The sequence below is a fragment of the Meles meles genome, chromosome 3 (genome assembly GCF_922984935.1).
Source record: "Meles meles chromosome 3, mMelMel3.1 paternal haplotype, whole genome shotgun sequence".
In the NCBI taxonomy this organism is placed as follows: Eukaryota; Metazoa; Chordata; class Mammalia; order Carnivora; family Mustelidae; genus Meles; species Meles meles.
Genome location: NC_060068.1, coordinates 140,716,282 through 140,736,997, shown reverse-complemented (window position 1 = coordinate 140,736,997; position 20,716 = coordinate 140,716,282). Strand labels below are relative to the sequence as shown.

At 48.1% G+C, this 20,716-nt stretch overlaps 1 protein-coding gene across 2 annotated transcripts in view; it reads right to left on the bottom strand.

Moving 5' to 3' along the window:
• FAT2 (FAT atypical cadherin 2) overlaps positions 1–20,716 on the bottom strand; it is an 80,444-nt gene that overhangs the window by 45,480 nt on the left and 14,248 nt on the right. For both annotated transcript variants that reach the window (XM_046000247.1, XM_046000248.1), the window contains exons 2-6: positions 11,213–14,492; positions 9,085–9,399; positions 4,234–4,292; positions 2,557–2,868; positions 1,372–1,582 (exon numbers count right to left, since the gene is read on the bottom strand). In XM_046000247.1, the coding sequence (XP_045856203.1) occupies positions 1,372–1,582; positions 2,557–2,868; positions 4,234–4,292; positions 9,085–9,399; positions 11,213–14,471 (4,156 nt within the window). In that variant the 5' untranslated portion in view covers positions 14,472–14,492. The remainder of the gene's footprint in view (positions 1–1,371; positions 1,583–2,556; positions 2,869–4,233; positions 4,293–9,084; positions 9,400–11,212; positions 14,493–20,716) is intronic.

The window sequence follows — 20,716 nt, the reverse complement described above, 5'->3', positions numbered from 1 at the left end:
GCTGCCGGGACTGAAGCGAGCAGTAGTACTGGAGCTCTACCTCTGGCTTATAGGACAGTTTGCAGAGTTTAAAGATGCTCATACACAGAAGAATGAAACTAACTCTGTTCAACAAGAGGGAATTGATTTCATAAACTATATGAATCTAAAATATAGAATTAACATACAGTTATTTAAATGTCTACTAGAATGTCTAAATAGAAATGTCTAAATAGAGATCTGTTTAGTGGCATGGAAATATATTCACCTTATATTTTAAAAGGTTATAAAACAATACTTTAATATAATCCTAAGTGCATGTGTGTGTGTGTGTGTGTGTGTAAAGAAAAATGACGAAACAGAAAGACATCAACATTTTAGCTGTGGATTATCTTCTGACTGGTGGGAGTTTGAGTGATTTTAATTTTCTTCTCGCACTCATTGGTGTTTCCTAAATGATCTGTGGAGTACATGTGTTAATTTCATACAAAGGGGGGAAAAAGCCAAATGAGAATAGTGAATCAGAACTGAAACTAGATCCAAGAGGTCAAAAAGCTTGGGACTGGTGTACATTTAATCTCTGAACCAGGCTGGGAATCTCTATAATAGGACTCCATAGTTCATGTGGTCCTGAAACCCTCAGAGTTTCTTAACCTGGAATCCCTGGCTGGGTTTCAGAGAATCTATAAACCCTTATATTTGTATGCAAACGTGTGTGTGTGTGTGTGTGTGTGTGTGTGTGTGTGTGTGTGCACATTCACATCTTTCTGGGAAGAGGGCCTGAGCATTCATTAGATTCCCAAACAATTCATCAGAGTCCCAAAGGGGTCTGTGATTCTCCTCTCCCCAGATATTTTAACAAGCCTTCAAAGGAATTGCAGAGAAGACCGTGAAAGCTTGGACCCAAGTGTCTCCTCCTATAAAGAGAATGGACACTTCCCCATGACTGTGAGGATGGAACCTGGGATTAGAATATTGAGCATGGCCCCAGGGTACAGCAGTCCTCAGGCTCCTGGTGAATGATGTCAGCTCTACACGGATCTCACATTGAGGCAGGAGAGGAAACACAAGACTTGTGCTTTCTCCCAAGTCTCCCAGGCCCTTGGAGTAACTGAGGCTCTGTCCAACTGGGGCTGGTGGGGGAGGGGATACCAGTGAGGCCATGGAGGCTCTCACTTAGATCATAGCTAGTGTGGAAGGCAAGTTTGGCAGAAGTGCTGCTTCTGCTCACCTGCTGGCCCAGAGAATAAGGGAAGAGACAGTCACTACTCGTAGCCAGAGGAGGGGCTACCAGGGAGCATGACCTGAATGAGAGTGCTCAGAAGGACTGTGCTGTGAGAACCAGGGCTGGGCTGTAAGGATGGGAGAGGCTGGCCCTCCTAGGGCTCTCACCAGAGATGTTGAACCAGAAGAGACCCGGTCGGCCCTCCACACTGATGACGCCCACCATGTGATTCACGGGGTCAGTTTCCATGACTGTGAAGCTGTAGTGGGGCTCGTCAAAGGCCAGTGGTATGGAGGAGGACCGGGGCTGGGGGATCCACTCGATGTGTAGCCGGACACTGGCTGAGAGTGGTGGCTGCCCACTGTCTGTTGCTTTGATCTAAAAAGAAGCCAAACCTGAAATTGAGGCTCTGTCTGCAGGGTTGGGGCCAAGAAATAAGAAGACCTGGGTGGTCAGCCAAGAGACAGAGCGCCCTGTGACTGGTGGAGCTGGGCTTTTAACCACTTGTCCATTCATTCATCGCGCAGTTGAAGGCTCACTGTGAACAGGCACCGTGCTAGTTCCTGCAGGCACAGTGGGGAACTAAACAAATAACCTGTGCCCAAGAACTTCATGCATAGTGAAAAAACAATCAGAGCCACCATTAACTGAAGCCTTACTGTGTGCTAATTCTCAAGCTGGCCTTGGCATATGGGGCCCTTCCTAACAACCATACACATAAACTAAATAGAATTTATGGAGCTCTCACTAGTATCTGGCCCTGCTCTAAGAGCAATATGTGCTCTATCTAATTTCATTCTCATGACAGTCCTGAGAGAGGTACCATTATATCTCCCTTTAGCAGGAGGGAATGCATTCAGCCGCCTGGGATCAGCTGCCTGGCCAGCAATGAGGCTGGGGTTGGATTCAGGCTGTCAGCCATGAGAGTCCCTGTCCTAGCCACTTGTTATGCTGGCTTCCTACAAGGAAAATGTTCTTATCCCCATTTTACAGATGATAAAACAAAGTTCAAAGAGGCTCAAGGACTTGTCCAAAGTCACACAGGTGTAAAAGGGCAGAGCTAGGCTTGGAACCCAGGCTGACATCCAAAGTCTAGGCTACCCTCACCAAAATCCTTACCTCTAAGAATTTCCCAGGCAAGAACCTTACTGCCTTCAAAGAGAAAGACCCAGAATTCTGATGCTTTGGCTAATGTCAGGGCTCCCATTTCTCTCAGAGAAAGCCAGGGAAGGAAGTGCCTACCTTCACCATGCCTGATGGCTGTTCCCTTCTCCTGTATCCTCAAAAAAAAAAAAAAAAAATCCCTTAGCAGGTATGACAGTCCCCCTCTGCGGTCTCCATCCCCTCCTCACCGTGAGGATGTTGTATTCTCCAGCTGTGAAGGTGCTGCTGGATGACACCATGCCTGCGGCTGGGTCGATACTGAAGCTCCCTTCATCACTCTCCTCGATACTGTAGGTGACCCTGCCATTGAGACCCTCATCGGGGTCTGAAGCCACCAGCCTGTACACGGGCCCAGGGGTGGCTGGGCTCAGCCTCTCTGGAAGGCGGACATTGAAGAGCTTGTGTGAGAACACAGGGGGGTTGTCGTTGACATCTAAGACGCGTACCACCACCCTGGAGCTGGACTTTAAGGAGGGCTCCCCGTTGTCCAGCACAGTCACCTAGGGACAGAATAGGGTATGAATCGCCAAATGCAAAGCATGAGTATGCATCTCCACCCACTGCAACCCTACCACCACCCCTCCCTTCCACGGCCTGAGAATAGTAGTTGGTCTGTTCGTTGGTATATGCTTGTGATTTTTATTTTCATAACTTCACCTACTTGGAACCCAGCTCTCCGGTCATCTCACCCACAGGAAAGCCAGAAAGAATTGGAAGAAAACAAAGCCACAGAGGCTCTAGAGAGAAGCTGGTGCTCTTTACTCAGGAGGCCCATGGGCCATTTCTTGGAGACCATTTACTTTTTATTTGCTTGTAATTCTCATGAGCTTTGTTCTCCGGTTTCCTTAAGCTACTGGAGGTTAGAAAAAAAACAAATGAGAAGATGTTTATGAAGGAGTGGGTGGTACCTTTTGAGTCAGACATGTGGACTGATGCATGAAACAAAATCCAGAGGGAGGGAAAAGGCACTAAGACAACTTCAGAATCAGGGGCTATTACATGTAGGGGCAAATCGTCCCACGCATCAATAGCCTCAAGGGCATCTTACAAGATAGGACATTTCCACTCTAAGTGGTTCTGAATTTTTAAAATATTTTGGTGTCTCAAGAGAAATACCTCTACTGAACTAGGGAGAATGCCTCCGTCCTAGAAGGCCATTTAGCTGCTGCTTACTAATATTACCTATTTCCAACAAAGGGAGTGTGCAGACCTGGGAGCACAGAAGGTCAATTTATTTCAATTCTGCAGAAGAATGTGTGTCCCTCCCACCCGATGTCTTTAAGACTGAAAGAGATGCCTGTTCATCAGTTACGGATGACTCCAAAAGGGGTATAACTAGATTCCTTCCCATTTACTCCCCTCTTCTCTGATTTACTGACTCCTCCTGTTGGATTGGGCCCCAGGGATGTTTACGTGATTTTAGAAACATCCTAGAACCCACAGCTCTAGAGAACAAAGGTCTGGGTTTTCATCAGGGCTCAGCTACTGCCCTAGTACTTGACCTGGGATGACTCTCTCTCTCTCTCTCTGGCTATAGGGATGGGCTGGAAACCAGACTCAACAAGTACATAGCACGTGTGTACCACTCCCTCTTCCAGTGCACACTGCAGGCTTTACTAATCGATCAGTGCTTCCTGCCCAGTCCAGACATGGTTTCAGATTCCTTCCCTTCCCAGTGCTGGAGAGCCAGGGAAGCCCCTGAGAGTCGTTGCCACCAACCAGGGCAAGACTCAGCCTAAGAAACTCCTCCACCCTGAGCACAGTGCCTGGAGACATGCGTGTGGCCTCAGGGTCTGGCTCAGCTTCCGCTTGGTCTCCTTCAGGAGGTTTTTGAATCCAGTGAATGAGTTCACACCATTACTCACCTCCAGGATATGTTCATCCTTGTTCTCTCTGTCCAGCTGCCGGGCGGTGGATAGGAGACCTGGGGGAGAGGTGGAAGGATGGAGACCTGAGCAAAGGGCTCCCCAGGCCACTTTCTCGGGAGTGAGTTCGCAGATACATCAAATCCTAGGGCAGAATTTTTCTGGTCTTTGGAGAATAAGGACATTACAGAGGAATGGGACTCTGGAGAAGAAAGGGAAGTGAGGAAGTGGGAGAGTACAGCAGAGACAATGGGATCAGCAGAGGTTCCCACCTATGTCCTGCTTTCACCGTTAGTAGGGATGTGCTGTGCAATGTACTGTGGGGGGAGGGGGAGGCAGCTTGTGTCCTCTGGGCTCCTCTCAGCTTGCCTGTAAATTAAGGAAGGTGGATTTGGTTATCTGTAAGTCTAGTTTTAATTTTCCGAGTCACTACGGCTAAAAACTGAGGCCACCTGAGGCCACAAAGGAGAGAAGATTCTCTGCAGGCATCAGGGAAGTCAAGATGGAGGTTAGGCAAGAGGGCATCCAAGCCCACAGACAGAGTGCTCAGGGCTGGGTAGGGAAGGTCTCTTAAGAGAAAGCAGAGCAGATAGAGGTCAGGGGGGTCATCTGAAACTTTCTGTAAGTTTTTTCCTCTTGTTTAGGCAGTTAAATGATGGAGTAATGAAGTGTGGGGATGTGGGCTCAGTGAGGAGAGAGGGGAAGGGGATTTGGTTGGGGTGGAGCCTCTAGTGCTAGAAATGGGAGTGCACAGGAGGAGCGACCTCTGTTAGGTAAGTGTTCTTGCCTTTTGCAATAGAACCGAGTCACTGGTAGAACCAAACTCCCTCTCTCCTCTGAGCAGTCTCCGTGGGACTCATTCTTCCCTGCTGCGGGCAGGCATGGGGGCAGCGGTGCAGAGAAGGTTTCTGGAAAGCCCCACAGCCAGAGGCCCTTCCAGTCAGGGAAGAAAGACACATTCCGCTGGGACAGTGTGACTGTTGTCCCAGGTGACCCCACCCAGCTTATCCCCAAGATGAGGGGCCTGACAAGGAAGGACCCAGGATCTAGGGGGCCCCCAGGAATAGTGCAGGGATGAGAGGGCCTCAGCTGGTAAACCTTCCCTCTGGCTCCATGCTGGCTTTCCTCCTGTACCTTCTCTCTCTCCATTCCTTCTTGTCCCTTTCCTTCCTGTCTCTCTCCCTCACCATCCTCCTTCTCTTTTCCTTGCCCCCTCTCTGTCACTCTCCCTTCCCCTGTTTACCTCTCTGAATCTCACACATTTTTTCTCTGTCTCTCTGATTTTTCTTCTTTCTCTCCTTTCTCTCACCACCACATCCCCTGACCTTCGAAGAGCCAGTGTCCCTGTAATTGCTGCCTGTGGCTTCTGGGTCATTGCCTCTGTTGTCAGCCTCATCCCCCTCTCTGAGGTCAGTGTCCAGATTTCCAGGAAGCACCATGTAGAATGAGGACATGGCAGAGTCACCCCACAGGGCTGTGTGAGGGCCAACTGAGTGCCCTTCCTGGCATGAGGTAGGCTTCATCATTTCTCCTCTCCAAACAGATGTTTCCCATCACCCATCTCAGGCCCATCTTTGACTTTTCCTCATCCAGTGATTTTCCAACCACTGTCGATTCCACTTCTGACGGATTCCAGATCCTTCTACACCATTCACCCTGACCCACCACCGTCTAGGTCTTACCCCAGCCACTTTCCCAGCTTCCTTTCCCTCAGGATCCTAACAGCCAACACTCATGGAGCTCCTGTATGTTGTTCTTCCAAGCTTTCTCTCTCTCTCTCTCAATTAACTCATCTAATCTTCACAACCACTCAGGAGGGGGCCATTATCCTCTGTACTTAACTGGTGGGAAAACTCAGGCAAAGAGCAGCTGAGTAACTGTCCCGAGATCTTACAGTGAGTAAGTGGGAGAATGGGATCTGCCTTTAGACAACTGACCTACTTGCTGGCTTGTCCTCCCTACTGGCTATTGCTTCCTTGGCTCTCCCTGCCCAGGGGTCCTCGCAGACTGCTGCCTGTCAGTCCTCCCCCACCTTCCACTCAGCATGCCTACCCCCGCTTCATGCAGCCATTGCTACTGCACCACACCCAAGCATCTCCGTCTCTCCTCTGAGCAGTTGCAGCACCATGTCTACACATATCTTACAACAGGGGTCCTTTGCACTGGCTCCTTCAGTTTTTTATACCCAGATCTTCATGCTCACGATGGGTGGAATGCCTGAAACTGTGTTTCCTTATCTTTGCATCTCAACATAGCACATAGTTTAAATGCTTCCTAAGGGCAGACACCTTTAAACATTTGCTGAACGAATGCATGAAACTCTGACTTCCCTAGAGATTGTAGATACTGGCAGAGATTCATTCATTTCTGTCTTATTTGTTGAGGTCCTACTGTGTGCCAGACACTGAAGATATTATAGAGGGCAAAAACAGTCAAGGTTCCTTTTCTAGAAAGCCTTTGAAGTTTAGTGGAGGACAGGGATAATTAATGGAATAATCACAAAAATGAACATACTGTTGTATGTGATAAGTGTTTAAAGAATATAGGGGTGGGGCACCTGGGTGGCTCAGTGGGTTGAGCCTCTGCCTTTGGCTCAGGTTGTGATCTCAGGGTCCTGGGATCGAGGCCCACATCTAGCCCTCTGCTCGGTAGGGAGCCTTCTTCCCCATCTCTCTGCCTGCCTCTCTGCCTACTTGTGATCTCTCTGTCAAATAAACAAATAAAATCTTTAAAAAAAAAAGAAGAAGAAGAAGAAGAAAGGGGTGGATGGTGCTAGGAGATGTATTGTAGTGTCAGGAAAAACTCCTCTTAAGAAAGAACAGCTGGGCTAGGATCTGAAAGAAGAGCAGAAGTTAGCCAGACAAAAGGAGAGGTAAAGAAACTTCTGGAAGAAAGCACAACATGAGCAAAGGCCATGTGGACTGAAATAGGTCACATGGCTGAAACCAGAGCGTGGCAGGGTGAGAAAGGCAGGATAAAGCCCAAAAGGTCAGCACAGGCCATGTCAGACCCAAGTGTGTGAGACATGTTAGGATCTGACTTTATCTTAGGAATGTAGGGAAACCACCCAAGGTATCCAAGCAAGTAAGTGGGACAATATATTGGTGGTAAGAAGGGTGGGCTGGGGGCTCCATTATTGACTTAATTCTTTTATTTTTAAATGTTCATGCTGGTTAAAATTTCTTCTCCTCAACTGCAGGAAGACTAAGAACATCTCTGCTCTCTAGGGCATTTTGCCAGACCCTGTGTCAAGGAACTGTTGACAGTAAACAGAGCAGGGATTTGGAAGATGTTGAGAAGCCAGTGCCTTAGGTGAGAGATCTCTTTCTTCTGAAAGGGGAGGGACAGGATGGGCCCGGTGGAGAGCCAGCTTAGTCCTATTTTCCAGGGTGAAAGGGTCCTTCTAAAAGGACTAATCCATTCCCGGAGTTCAAAAGTTAATGTCTCTATGCAAAGACACTCATGTCCTCCACCACTGTCTGTTCCAGAACTTCCAGGCTCATGCTCCCCTTTGTTTCCTTTTGTCTGAAAGAAGGGAGACGAGTTTTCTCTCTTTCCACCTCCTCCAATCTCACCAGGGTTGTGTCCTTCCAAGAGTCAATTATTGGAGGGACACCTGGGTGGCTCAGTCTGTTGAGCCTACGACTCCTGGTTTCGGCTCAGGTCATGATCTCAGGGTCATGGGATGGAGCCCTAAGTTGAGCTCTGTGCTCAGCAGGGAGTCTGCTTGAGATTCTCTCCCTCTTTCTCTCTCTCCCCTGCTTGGCCCCTCGTGTGCTCGCTCACTCTCTCTCTCTCTCAAATAAATAAATCTTTAAAAATAAAAAAGTTAATTGTTGCAGCCAGAGAATAGGATCTTGGGTTCAGAGGAGAAAGCATCAGCCTCCTCTGCTATAGGATTGTTGTTCATCCTCTGAGAGGAAGATGTGGTCTTGAAGACACATCCACAGTAGTGAGAGCTAGCTCCCAAATTCCAACACCAACAGGAGCCAGGCAGATAGCATAGATTCGGGGAGCAGGCTGGGAATAGTACAACAGGGAGTGAGGCAACTGTGGGGACGGGAGGACACGCACCTGCTCTGCACTGGAAGCTGCATTGGCTCCAGGCAGTTGCAGCCCTGTGCAAATGTGGGGTCAGTGTGGCCAGATCGCCTGTTTTTTATGAAGCACCAGAAATCTGGCATGTTTTATGGAATTTTCTAATTTCTAAGTATTGGCAACAACTTGAAAAGTCATTGCTTAAAATTTGCGCAGGCCAAATAAAACACCTCTGTGAGCTCTGACTGGCTCACTGCTACAAGATCATGACCTGTGGATTCCTCTAAACCATCTACGGTCCTTGTCCCAGTGGCCCTGAGCCAAGGATAGGTGCTTGTGAGACGGCTGACTCTGCTGAAGTGGCCCTCCATTGCCACCACTCTGTGGGCAGGCTTGAGATCAGTGTAGAACGAGGGTGAAGACATTCAGTCTGTGGCTGTGACTCAGGGGGTGGGTTTGGGAACACTCACAGGTCTGAAATATCCCAGCTTGACCACCAGGCAAGCTGCTTAGCTTCCCTAGGCCCCAAGGAAAGAAAGCCAACATATTCCTACTTTCCCAAAGACACAGACTTAGTAGAGCAGTGGTTCTCAAACTTAATACACATAAGAATCCCCTAGATATTTGGTTAAATAAAATATGGATTTCTGGGCCCCACCCTGTGTTCTAAGTCAGTAGGTATAACGTGGGGCCTCAGAATTTGAGTTTCTAACAAGTTCAACGGTGATGCTGCTGCTGCTGCTGGTCTCGGACCAAACTTTGAAAAGCACTGTGGTAGAGATCACGATTCACCCAGATTTCTGAGGTCCTTACCTGTGAAAGGGTGAATTGCAAAGAATCCCATGTTGTTCCCACTGGTGATGTTAAAGGTCAGCTTTCCTTTGGAGCTGGAGTCCGGGTCCTGGGCATCCAGCTGAAGCACAGAAGTATCCAAGGGTGCATCCTCCCGGACAGAGGGGTAGAACACGGGCCTGGACATCTGGGGTGGGTTGTCATTGACATCCGTAACCTCAATGTAGACTTCAGTTACAGAAGAGAGAGGTATGGAACCCCTATCCACTGCCAGTACCGTCAGCCAGTAGCAGGACACAAATTCTCGGTCCAGGGGTGCCAGAGTCTGAATCATACCTAGGGACAGTTGATCACCAAACCCAGAATATTTTAGAGCCTGCAGTAGCTTTAGAAATCACCTTACTGGGCGCCTGGGTGGCTCAGTGGGTTAAAGCCTCTGCCTTCTGCTCAGGTCATGATCCCAGGGTCCTGGGATCGAGCCCCGCATCAGGCTCTCTGCTCCGCGGGGAGCCTGCTTCCTCCTCTCTCTCTGCCTGCCTCTCTGCCTAGTTGTGATTTCTCTCTGTCAAATAAATAAAATTTAAAAAAAAAAAAAAAGAAAAGAAATCACCTTACTTAATAGTCCCCAAATGGTACTATGGAAATAGGAATACCACGAGAAAAGGGGACTGCTGCCAAGGTCGTGTAGGAGCTGCTGAGTCAAACAGGGGAATTCATATCCTTTTGCAGGGGCTCTCAGAGCCTTTCTTTGCTAAAATAGGCCCATGGCAATTGTCCTTAAACCAGTTCCTTCACGTCTCAGGTACTACAGATGCCAATTTAAGATTTAAAGATTTTATGAATAAACTGCTGTCCCCCTTTCCAGCATCTTAATGATTTCAGAATCTTCATTAGTTCACTCACTCCACGAATTGCTTCCTATAGGCCAGCACTGTTCTAGAGGTCCATGGTCCAATAGTAAGCAAAAGAGGCTTACACCCTAAGTTCTCATGGGTCACACTCAGCTGGAAGGACTTGTGAGAGGGCAGGGCCCAGGTCCACAGCCATAGCATGTCCGAACTGAAGGAACCTCATTCCTTTTCAGGTGGGGAGTTGAGGCCCAGAGAAAGAATATGATTTGATCAAGATCACGTAGCAAGTGGGCAGAAGAGCTGGCTCTGTCATTGAATCTCAGTCTAATGCTCTTTCTACCACATCACCCTACCCTTCGCCCTGGAAATAAACTGCCCATCAGATTCGAGGCCATTGGCCTCGCCAGTGACCTACCTTCACTCACCTGGGATCTCCCCTAAAGTGCCTATGTCCAGAACCTCACAAGCAGAGGGTGCTTGCCAGTATTTGTTGAATTTCACTTATTTTCTATGAAGCTTAAAAGGAATAACTAAGTTGGTGCCACCTTTTTGGAGGGCAATTTGGAATTATCTATTAACACTGAAGATATGCATTATCCATTGACCCAGCAACTGCATTTTTAAGAGATTTTCCTATAGAGATTCATGCATATGAGCAAAAAGATACGATCAAAGATATGACATCTATATGATATAATAAAATGCAACTATTAAAAAAGAAAGGGAAATATTTATATGCACTAATATAGGAGATATTCTGGTGTAATGTTATGGAGAAAAAAAGTATTGCAGACTTAGTGTCTTTTGTATTCTTTTCTCATACAATAAAATAAGCAGTGATGATAAATTTATAAGATTATAGGCCAAACTGTTAATAAATATTATATCTGGGGAGGTGAGACACCAAAAAAATACATTCATTTTAAAATTGTATATAAGAATTTATAACCATGACGCATTACCTCTATAGGCATATACATATAATATGTTATATATAATAGTTATATATAATATATAATATGTACTGTGTAATATATGTATGTATATAAATGTATACACAGATGCCAATGAGATGGGTGATTTGACTTCAAAGGATACACACACACACACACACACACACACACACACATCTCCAGTATGATAAAGATAAATTTAAAATAAAAGGGACAAAAGGGAAGAGTCCCTATTTATTGCCTTTCTTTCTAGCCTGCAGCCTGCCTTCTTTCAGGACAGCCTCTGATCTCTTTAGGCCATTGTCTCCCAGCACCTGGCATTCCCATCCACCCCACTTTCAGTACCTGTGTCTTGGTTGATGCTGAATGCTGCAAGACTGGTGCCAGCCCTCAGGAAGTACTGGAGCTCCCCATCCAAGCCACTGTCATCATCATGGGCAGTCACTATCATCACCTGGGTGCCCGAGGGGCTATTTTCCTGCACCTGGCCCTGGTGCACAAAAGAGGCGAAGCGAGGAGAGTGGAGATTCTCATTTACATCGAGGACTATCACTTCCACGTGGCAGAGGGTCCTACGAGCCAGGGGCCTCCCACTGTCACTGGCCCACAAACTCAGATTGTATCCAGCCCGCCTCTCAAAATCCAGCTCTCTCTCCAGACTGAGTGCGCCGGTCATCAGGTCCACATGGAAGGTCCCATGGGCATCATCCAACAGGACGTAACGCACTTCTCCCGCAGGGCCCACGTCAGGATCAGAGGCATCCAGAAATGTTAGAATAGTTCCTGGAGGCATATCCTCTGGGACTTTCAGACTGCTGAGTTCTGTGATGCATTGAGGAGAGTTGTCATTGGTATCTTCCAATGTGATTATCAGGTCAGTGACAGAGAAGAGCTGGTGGCCCTTCCCGGGCTGATCCCTGGCCTCCACCTTGAGTATATATTGTGGTTCTAATTCCCGGTCTAGGTGTCCTGTGACAGCCAGTTCCCCAGTGAGGGGATGAAGGGCGAACTTCTCTGTGGGGCTTAGCAGGGTGTAGCGAACCCTCCCATTGTCATCCGAGTCAGCATCTTTTGCTTTCAACTCTGCAATTGTGGTTCCAACTTCTGTGTCCTCTGAGATGGTTATCTGGTACCCACCAGGAGGAAATTTGGGTGCATTGTCATTCCAGTCTTTCACATTCACCGTCAGCAGCTTCCAGGACGACTTCTGGGGAGTGCCCAGGTCATACACTGTTACATTGAGGATGTAGAAACTGGTGGCTTCATAGTCCAAAGGGGCAGCTACTGTGAGCAGCCCTGTCTCCAGCTCCATGTCAAAGCAGCCCTCATCATTTCCATCTGCAATCACATAGACCAGTTTGCCATTATAGCCAGTATCAGGGTCAATGGCTGCCAGGCGGGCCAGGGAGGTATTGACAGGAACCCGCTCAAGGATGTCAATGGACTGTGGGAAATGATCCTCAAATTGGGGGGTATGGTGATTGATCTGATATGCACTTAAGGAAATGAAGTCCTCATCATTGGAGTCCTGGTTCTGAAACCCAACAGAATGGAGGATGGTCTTTGTGAAATGTGTCAGTACTCCTGTTTTATCACATGTTATAGGGACTTCAAAACGAGGGTCTTTTACTACAGTAACATTCAAAGTTGTGGGCGAGGCATAGTGTTTCCCATCTGAGGCTGTAATTTTCAGGAAATAGTTGATGGGTTGACCTGTAGTGCGATTCATAAAAGAGCGTTTGAGCGATATCACTCCAGAGAAATGATTTAGATCAAAATATTGTAGTTCATTGCCTGACACAAACTCATATTTTAGGTTCTGAAGCTCATCCACATCTATAGCTGACACGGTCATTACAGATTTTCCTACTGGCCAGTCTTCACGGAGAGACCCAGTGCAGTTGACTTGCTCAAACATAGGCTTGTTGTCGTTCAAGTTCTTGAGCCTAAGAGATATAGACACTTCCTTTTCTTGGCGAAATGGGGATCCCCAGTCTGATGCCCGTACCCGGAAGGTATAAATTCTTTTCATGAGCTCATAGTCCATGGGTTTGGAGGTGGAGATGATCCCCAGGTAAGGGTCGATAGAAAAGGGCACAGCTTTTGGACGAGTGATGGAATAGGTGACATATCCATTCTCTCCATGATCCCTGTCTGTGGCACTAACCGTCAAAATGCTGGTGCCTGGTGGGATGTTCTCATCAAAGGTACCATCATAGGAGGACCTGTTGAAGATGGGGGCATGGTTGTTACAGTCCACAATATCGATGACCACAGTGGTGGAGGCCAGGCCTGGTGAGGTTCTGATGTGCAGCTGGTAGTGGGCTCGGTCACGGAAGTCCAAGAGCTTTGTGGTGGTGATGAGTCCAGTGCGAGCATTAAGTCTAAACCCCACATTCTCTGAGGATGGCTTTAGAACATACTGCAGGTTGGGGAAAGCTCGGGTTACCTTCACCATCACCACGCGGCTCCCAGGAGGGGAGACCTCACTAAGCTGCACTCTGTAAACAGCCTTCTCAAACTTAAGGGAAGCCAGTTTGGAAGGCGGTAGGTGAAAGCCCCTGATCTGGGAATAAAAAGAAGGTCTGCTCCCACTCCTGGCCTGTAGGCTGAGGTTGAATCCATGAAGGTGCTCCAGCCAGTTGATGTCTTTGACCGACACCAAACTGAACTCATTGCTGCGAGTGTAAGACTTGATGGCTTTGAAGTACTTTCCAGGGTCACCACCAACAATTTCTAGGGAGTCCACTTCAGCACCTGAGCTATTTGCGTCTACCATCACAGTGGCGTAGGGGGTATCCTCTCTGCTGTCTGGCGGAGCCACCACCACCGAGATGATGGCTGGGGGCTTCCTGAGGGCAGGCTCCACGTGGATGATGAGTGCTGCCAGATTACCAAAGCCATTGCCCTCTGAGATTTTCCTCATGCGGTCCACAGCCAGCACCTGGAGCTCATACCTCCCTCGCCAGGTGACATTGAGCTTCCCAGCCAAGGTGACCACACCACTGGTGGGATGGATGGCAAACATCTCTGACCTCGTGTTAAAGGCATAATAGAACTGGGCATTCTGGCCCAGATCAGCATCTGTGGCAGTCACCTTACAGATGGGACTCTTGAGGGACATGTCCTCAGAGATGGTGACTCGGTATGAGGGTGGGGAGAAGAGGGGCTTCAGGTCATTCTGGTCCAGGATGTGGACCACCACGCGGGTCAAAGCTTCTAACTCCAAGGTCTTCTCTGTGGCCTGGATGATGAGGGTGTAGCTGTCTCGCACCTCCCTGTTCAGGAGGGCTGTGTTGCTGCTCTTTGTCCTTATTCTCATAAAGCAGAAGTTGCCCACCACATATTCCTCTGTTTTAAACACATTGGCCACATCCCCAGAGATAATCCGGTATCTCACTGCCCACTGGGGCTCAGCCAAGTAAATGCCCATTTTCACAGAGCTTTCCACGTAGGTCTTGGGGGCAGAGTTTTCGTAGATGGTTGCATTATAGAGAGTGTGTGTGAAGTGCCAGGTGGAGGAGGAGACAAGCCCTTCTCGGGGCTTCTCACAGGTTGTACAATGGAGCAAGAAAATGACAAAGCCCAAAAAGGCAATAATCATGATGGAAAAACTCCCGAAGCCCTAGGTTAAAAAAAAAAAAAAAAAGAAAAGAAAAAGGAAGTTGTGTAAGTTAGGAAAGAAATGGCTCCTACTTCTGTGGTTCTTAGCTGGGGTGATTTTTGCCCCTCAGGAGACACCTGGCCATGTCTGAAGATGTTTTCGACTCTCCCAGCTTGTGGGGGAGGGGGAGCTACTGACATCTAGTGGATAGAAGTTGGGGTGCTGCTAAACATCCTACATCGCAGAGGACGGCCCCCCAATAACAAAAATATGTCAAGAGTGCTGAGGTTGAGAAACCCCATATTTGAAGACTATCAGATGAGTTCAAATGCTTTCTCAGGGGTACCTGGCAGATACAACACTGACCATTTGACTCCTTTTCCCAAAAAAACTTCAAGGGCTCCCCAGTGATGGTGGAATAGTTTCCTCCAGAGACCTAAGCTTGGCAATCTGGCTCTAGGTACTTCCTACAAGACCCTCCCATCAAGACTGAGGTCCGGACAAACTGAGGTACGTCAGCACATGCAGGGGCTACAGAAAAGCAAAGTGACCAAGATCGTGGGCCTAGTATCAGGCTGCTTGGCCATCAGCCAGCCCTGGCTCCACCACTTACTAGCTGAGTGATTTTCTGGACAGGTTATTTAACCTCTGTGAGCCTTGATTTCCTCTTCCTTAGCATGGGGATAAGGATATTATCTACCTCATTGGATTGTTGTGAAAATTAAATGAAATAAAGGGAAATGACTCAGCTGGGTGCCTGGGACATAGAAGTTTTAACTTAATTTTGGCTATTATTAGTAATAGGAAACTCAGTTTCATAAAGGGAAGGGACCCATCCAGGGCCTGAACAGCTAGATAGAGGCAAAGCAAGAATTAGACTTGGGGTTCCTTGCATCACACGTCAGGGCTGCTTCCCCTATCCCAGGCCTATCTGCCCCTGTGTCACCACTAGTCCCTTTGGATAGGGCCTGATTCTGACTCATCCTGTAACCTCAAATCTCCTGGAATGTCAGAGCTACAATGGAACTTTGAGACATGGAGTGCTCACCTGACTCAAGCATAGATGGGGAAATAGAGCCCCAGAGCGGGGGATGAGTCTTGCCCCATTTCACATAGTGGGTGGCCAGGAAAGAACTAGTCCCTGGGGGTTGTTGAAGTAGCCATGAATGAATACTTCTCCCCCTAAGACCTGCTGTGACTCCCATTCTCTCCCGTGCCATTTCCCACATGGCTCATCCATGAACTCGAGCCTGGGTTAAAGTCCAACGTCAGGGTTAAGGAAAGAGAGAAGATAGAAGGGGAATAAGGGAGGGCAAAATTTGGTTGCCAAACTCGGCCTTCCAGAAGCAAAGTATGAGGCTGCATACACCAGGCTTGTGCCTGGCTTGCCTGTGAGTCTGGACTCCAAGGAGCTTCGTGGCTGTCAGCCAGATGTGCAGAGCATTCCTGGATGAAACGGGCAAGACTTGTTTTTCCAGTTGCCTCACTCTTCAAAGGCAAGGAAGAGTTAAACTCCTGGGGCAAGAGGGGAAAGGAGAGGCTTGCATCCTTGTCTTTCCAGAGTCCTGAGGGAGCTGAATGCAGCTTCTTTAAGACCTCGCAGGGAGCATCCCAACATGGGAGGCAGGAGTGGAAAAGTCTGCCTAACTTGGGACCTGCAAGTCTATGACAGAAAAGAATTTGACTATGCCCACTCCTTCCAGCCTCCCTACCACCATCTGTCTCTTGAAATCCTATTGGTGGCACCCCAGGCCCAGCACCTCAGAGAAGAGAGGGCAGGAATGGAGGCAGATTCTGTACTTGGGGTGTCTATTCCTCATCCTTCCTGCCCTCCACTCTTCCCCATCACTTACCACTGCAGCTCACAATGGAGTTGGCCCCAGGCAAAAGCCATATTCCCTCCATTCCACTCACCCCATCCCCAACACAGTCTCCTGCAAGAGGGCATAGACCTCGGAGTCATATGGACCCCAACGGCCCAGGGTGGCATTGCATTGGAAGTTGAAGCCCCAAGGAAAAATGAGTTCTTACCCCAGTCCCAGGTTTGCTCACTCTGCAGCCCAGCGAGCCTAGGGTGCACACGGCCTCCCTGCTCACCCTGCCCTGCTTTGCAGAAAGCTTCCTGCTCACCAGGTCAACACCCTCATAGGGCAGGCCCCAACAAGACACACCACTCAGCCGCTGCACAGGCGCCTTGCAGAGATGAGCTTAGGGAAGGGAGGAGGGACAGGGTCTCCCTGGAAGGGGATAAGATGCAAAGAGAATGCACCCATGGATGAGGGTTTGGTGAGCAGGGCTGTATTCAAGCTTTAAGACCCACATACCAGGCGAGTGGTTTGCTGAGGAAGGGCCTGTGTCTGGATATTTGTTTCCTGGCGCCATGCCTGGGCAAGTGAACAGGTTTGCAAGGTGCAGAGGCATGTTGGGTTCCCCGGGCTTCCATCCCAGCCCAAAGCCTAGGACCATTATTTTGAAATGTCTTGTGAGGGGCACCTGGGTGGCTCAGTCAGTTAAGCATCTGCCTTTGAGTAAGGTCATGATCCCAGGGTCCTGGGATAGAGCCCTATGTCCTGACTCCCTGCTCAGTGCAGAGTCTGCTTCTCCCTCTGCATCCTTCCCCGACTTGTGCTTGCTTTCTCTCTCTCTCTCTCTCTCAGATGAATAAATATTTTTTTAAAAAAGAAACATCTTGTGAAAACATAAATCAATTCGAATCACTTCCCTTCTTAAAATTCTCCAGTGGCTTCCCAGAGCATTCATATTAAAATCGAAACTCCTTAATATGACCTACAAGGCTATGTGGGTCCACATGCCTGTCTGCTTTTCTAATGATACCTCCCAGCACTCTTCCCATTGTTCATCAAGCTGCAGCCACATGGGCTTTCCCCTCCACAAACATGCCAAACAAGGGTCTGCCTCAGGGCCTTTGCACTTGCTGCTTCCCTTAAGATTCTCACATGGCTGGCTCCTTCTTGTTATCCTTCTTCCTGGCTCAGCTCTCAAATGTCACATCCTAACACCCAGTTTGATGTAGCCTCCTTACTAGAACCCGTCTTTATTATACCACCCCATTTTCTCCATGGCACTTAGCACCACCCAGTATGTTCTTGCTAATTTGTTTAGTGACTGTCTCCTGCACTGGACACTGGGCTCCATGAAGACAAGAGTTTTGTGTATCTTCTTCATGCATGAAATCCCAGTGCCTGGTATATAACCCTACTCAATAGGTGAAAACAGGAAGGATCTGGACTTAGGAAAAGCAAATGACAGAATGAAAATGCAAAGAACCATTAGTGATTATCCTTTCCTTTCTGAAGCTGGAATATGAAGTTCCCCCAAAAGAAAAGGACATGCCCAGGATGCCTGGGTGGCTCAGTCAGTTAAGCGTCATGATTCCAGAGTCCTGGAGTCGAGTCCCACATCCAGCTCCTTGATCAGCAGGGAGTCAGCTTCTCCCTCTCCCTCTGCCTGCTGCTCCCCCTGTTTGCGCTTGCTCTCAATCTCTCTCTGACAAATAAATAAATTAAATTAAATCTTTTTTAAAAAAGATAAAGACTAGGGCACCTGAGTGGCTCAATGGGTTAAGCTTCTGCCTTCGGTTCAGGTCATGATCTCGGGGTTCTGGGATTGGGTCCCATGTCGGACTCTCTGCTCAGCGGGGAGCCTGCTTCCCCCTCTCTCTCTGCCTGCCTCTCTGCCTACTTGTGATCTCCCTCTCTCTGTCAAATAAATTAAAATAATAAAATATTTAAAAAAAAGATAAAGAAAAAAGAAAGAAAGGGACTTGCCCAAAGTCATAGGGTAAGAACCAGAGCCAGGTTCTTTCCTCCAGACCACATTGCCAGAAAGAGAAACTGTGGATCTTTGTGAATCTGACCTTTTGGGGTTAAGTCCCAGCTCCGTTGCTTGCCAACTACATAACCTTGGGGAAGTCAACCTCCTCAAATCTCTGTTTTCTCATCTGTAAGATGGGGCTATTAAGAATACTGCTTTCCTAGGGTTTTATAAAGACTAAATAAAGAAAATCATGCCCGTTAATGGACTTAGCACAGCTCCTGGCCCATAGAAAACAACTCAGTAAATATTAGTTATTATTAGTTTGCAAAGCCAAGGCAGAATCAAAGCCTGCTTAAGGTTGGGGTGAGGGTGGGGTCCACTGAACCCTCTGGAGAAGGCCCAGCCTGTGCCTCAGAGAGCAGGAAGCCTCTGGTCTCTGGTCGAGTCTAAGCTTGCTGGCCCAGCCACAGGCTGTTCTGGTAAGCTGCGAGCAGGCGCTTGTCTGGGGTGGGGCCTCCTGTTCTTGGCTCCCCAGACTCAGAGCGAAATCTGCATGTGGGTGAATGTGCACATTTGCAAGAGAGCACACACATACTTAGGTGGCAATTTTGGAAGAGTTGCGTGGATACATTAATGGTATGTGCCTGCTTGACAGAATGAATATGATATGAGCAAATAAGTTGGTAGCCATGGGGCTTGTGGGTGCACAGGTGTGAGCAAGTGCAAGGGTGAGGGCTCATGAATGGACCCTTTTAGAATATACGTCTGAATCAAATCTGCCTCCTTGCAAATCCCCAGACCTGTCTCCCAGAGGAGGAAGACAGCAGAAAGTGGTTCATAGCACACAGTTATGACCTTGAGCAAGTGGCTTACTGTCTGATTTTCATTTCTCTCCTTCATAACACTATTTTGAGAATGAAATTAATGTACATAAATGCTGAATATAAGATGTGACACAGTTTTCAACAAATGTTACCAAGTACTATTTCTTTTAGCAGCCAGCTCATACTGCTGACTGCTGAGTTCGTAGGTAATGAAAACTCTCAGATGTATTATTACTCCATCCCCGATCTGTCCTTCATGAGCTGATTTCCTCCAACTCAGTGCTGTAGGGCTTTAGTGAGACCATGATGCATTTCACCCTATGCTTCAACTCACTGCTCCGACTTCTCAGAATCTGGATTCCAGGGTGCCTGGGTGGCTCAGTGGGTTAAGACTCTGCCTTTGGCTCAGGTCATGATCTGGGGGTCCTGGGATGGAGCCCCGCCTGCATTGAGCTCTCTGCTCAGCAGGGAACCTGCTTGCCTGCCTCTCTGCCTGCTTGTGATCTGTGTGTGTGTGTGTGTGTGTGTGTGTGTGTGTGTGTGTGTGTGTGAAATAAATAAATGAAATCTTAAAAAAAAAAAAAAAGAAAAAGAAAAAAGAATCTGGATTCCAGCATTCAGAAACTTGGTGGTTGTGACATCCGTGTCTTCATCCAAGTCGCTGATAAAAAGTCCAAGCACAAGTGGGAGAAGCAATACTCTGAGCTCCTTCCTCATTCTTTTGGTTAGTGACCTTCAGTGCCATTCTGGAATGAGTCGTCTCAGAATACAGAGTTCCTCGTCACTGAGGAGCACGGGCAGAGTCTGGGTAGCCACCTGTGAAGGATGGTGCTACTCTAGGGGGATTCTTGCCCTTGGGGGAGATGAGAAGAGCTCTAACGTCCTTTCCAACTCACACAGGTATGATTCTTTGGCCTGTGCAGGCCTGTGGTCTCTACTAACCCCTAAAAGAGCCCCCAAAGCGAGGAATGAATTTCCTCTGGCTGTGAATCAGGCTTGCACACTCACTGATGCTCGCTCAGTGGTCCTTATGACAAGCTACCCCGGCTCTTGGGAGACCTGGGTTAAAAGTCATTTGTTCCCTGGTGGCCTTGGTCAAGTCAGTCACCTAAGCCCTGTGAACCTCTTTCCACCTCTGTAAATGACGTGCTGTCTGTTGGGTGAAGGGGCTGGAATGGATCCATGATTTCAAACCCCTCTATTGCTTTCATGGGCAGAATCTCTTTTTCCCTAATGAAATTGTAAATAGATTAAAGCAGATCTACGCTATTAGGGGCAGGGATTTTGAGGGCTAGGGCTCTGCCCACAGGCTTGCCCCTCACCCCCACTGGGAAGCACAGGTTTGAATAACTAGATAGATGGCCTCTAGGAGCCCCTCCAGATCTGAGAAGCTGGGGCTCTGCTACTCCAGTGTCCCGTGTCCTGTCATAAAAACGTCCTAAGACACACAGTTGGATGCGCTAGGATTCTAATGGACTATGATCTATATTTGTAATGGCCCGTGTGCAGTGACTTTAGTCCTTAGTTCTAGAAGTCTGTGACTAATTCTGTTCCTTCCATGGGGAATCAGATGTACTCGGAGGAATTCAAAGTCAAATCAAACTCCCACTAAAGAAGCTTTTACCAGATTTCTTCAAACTGTCA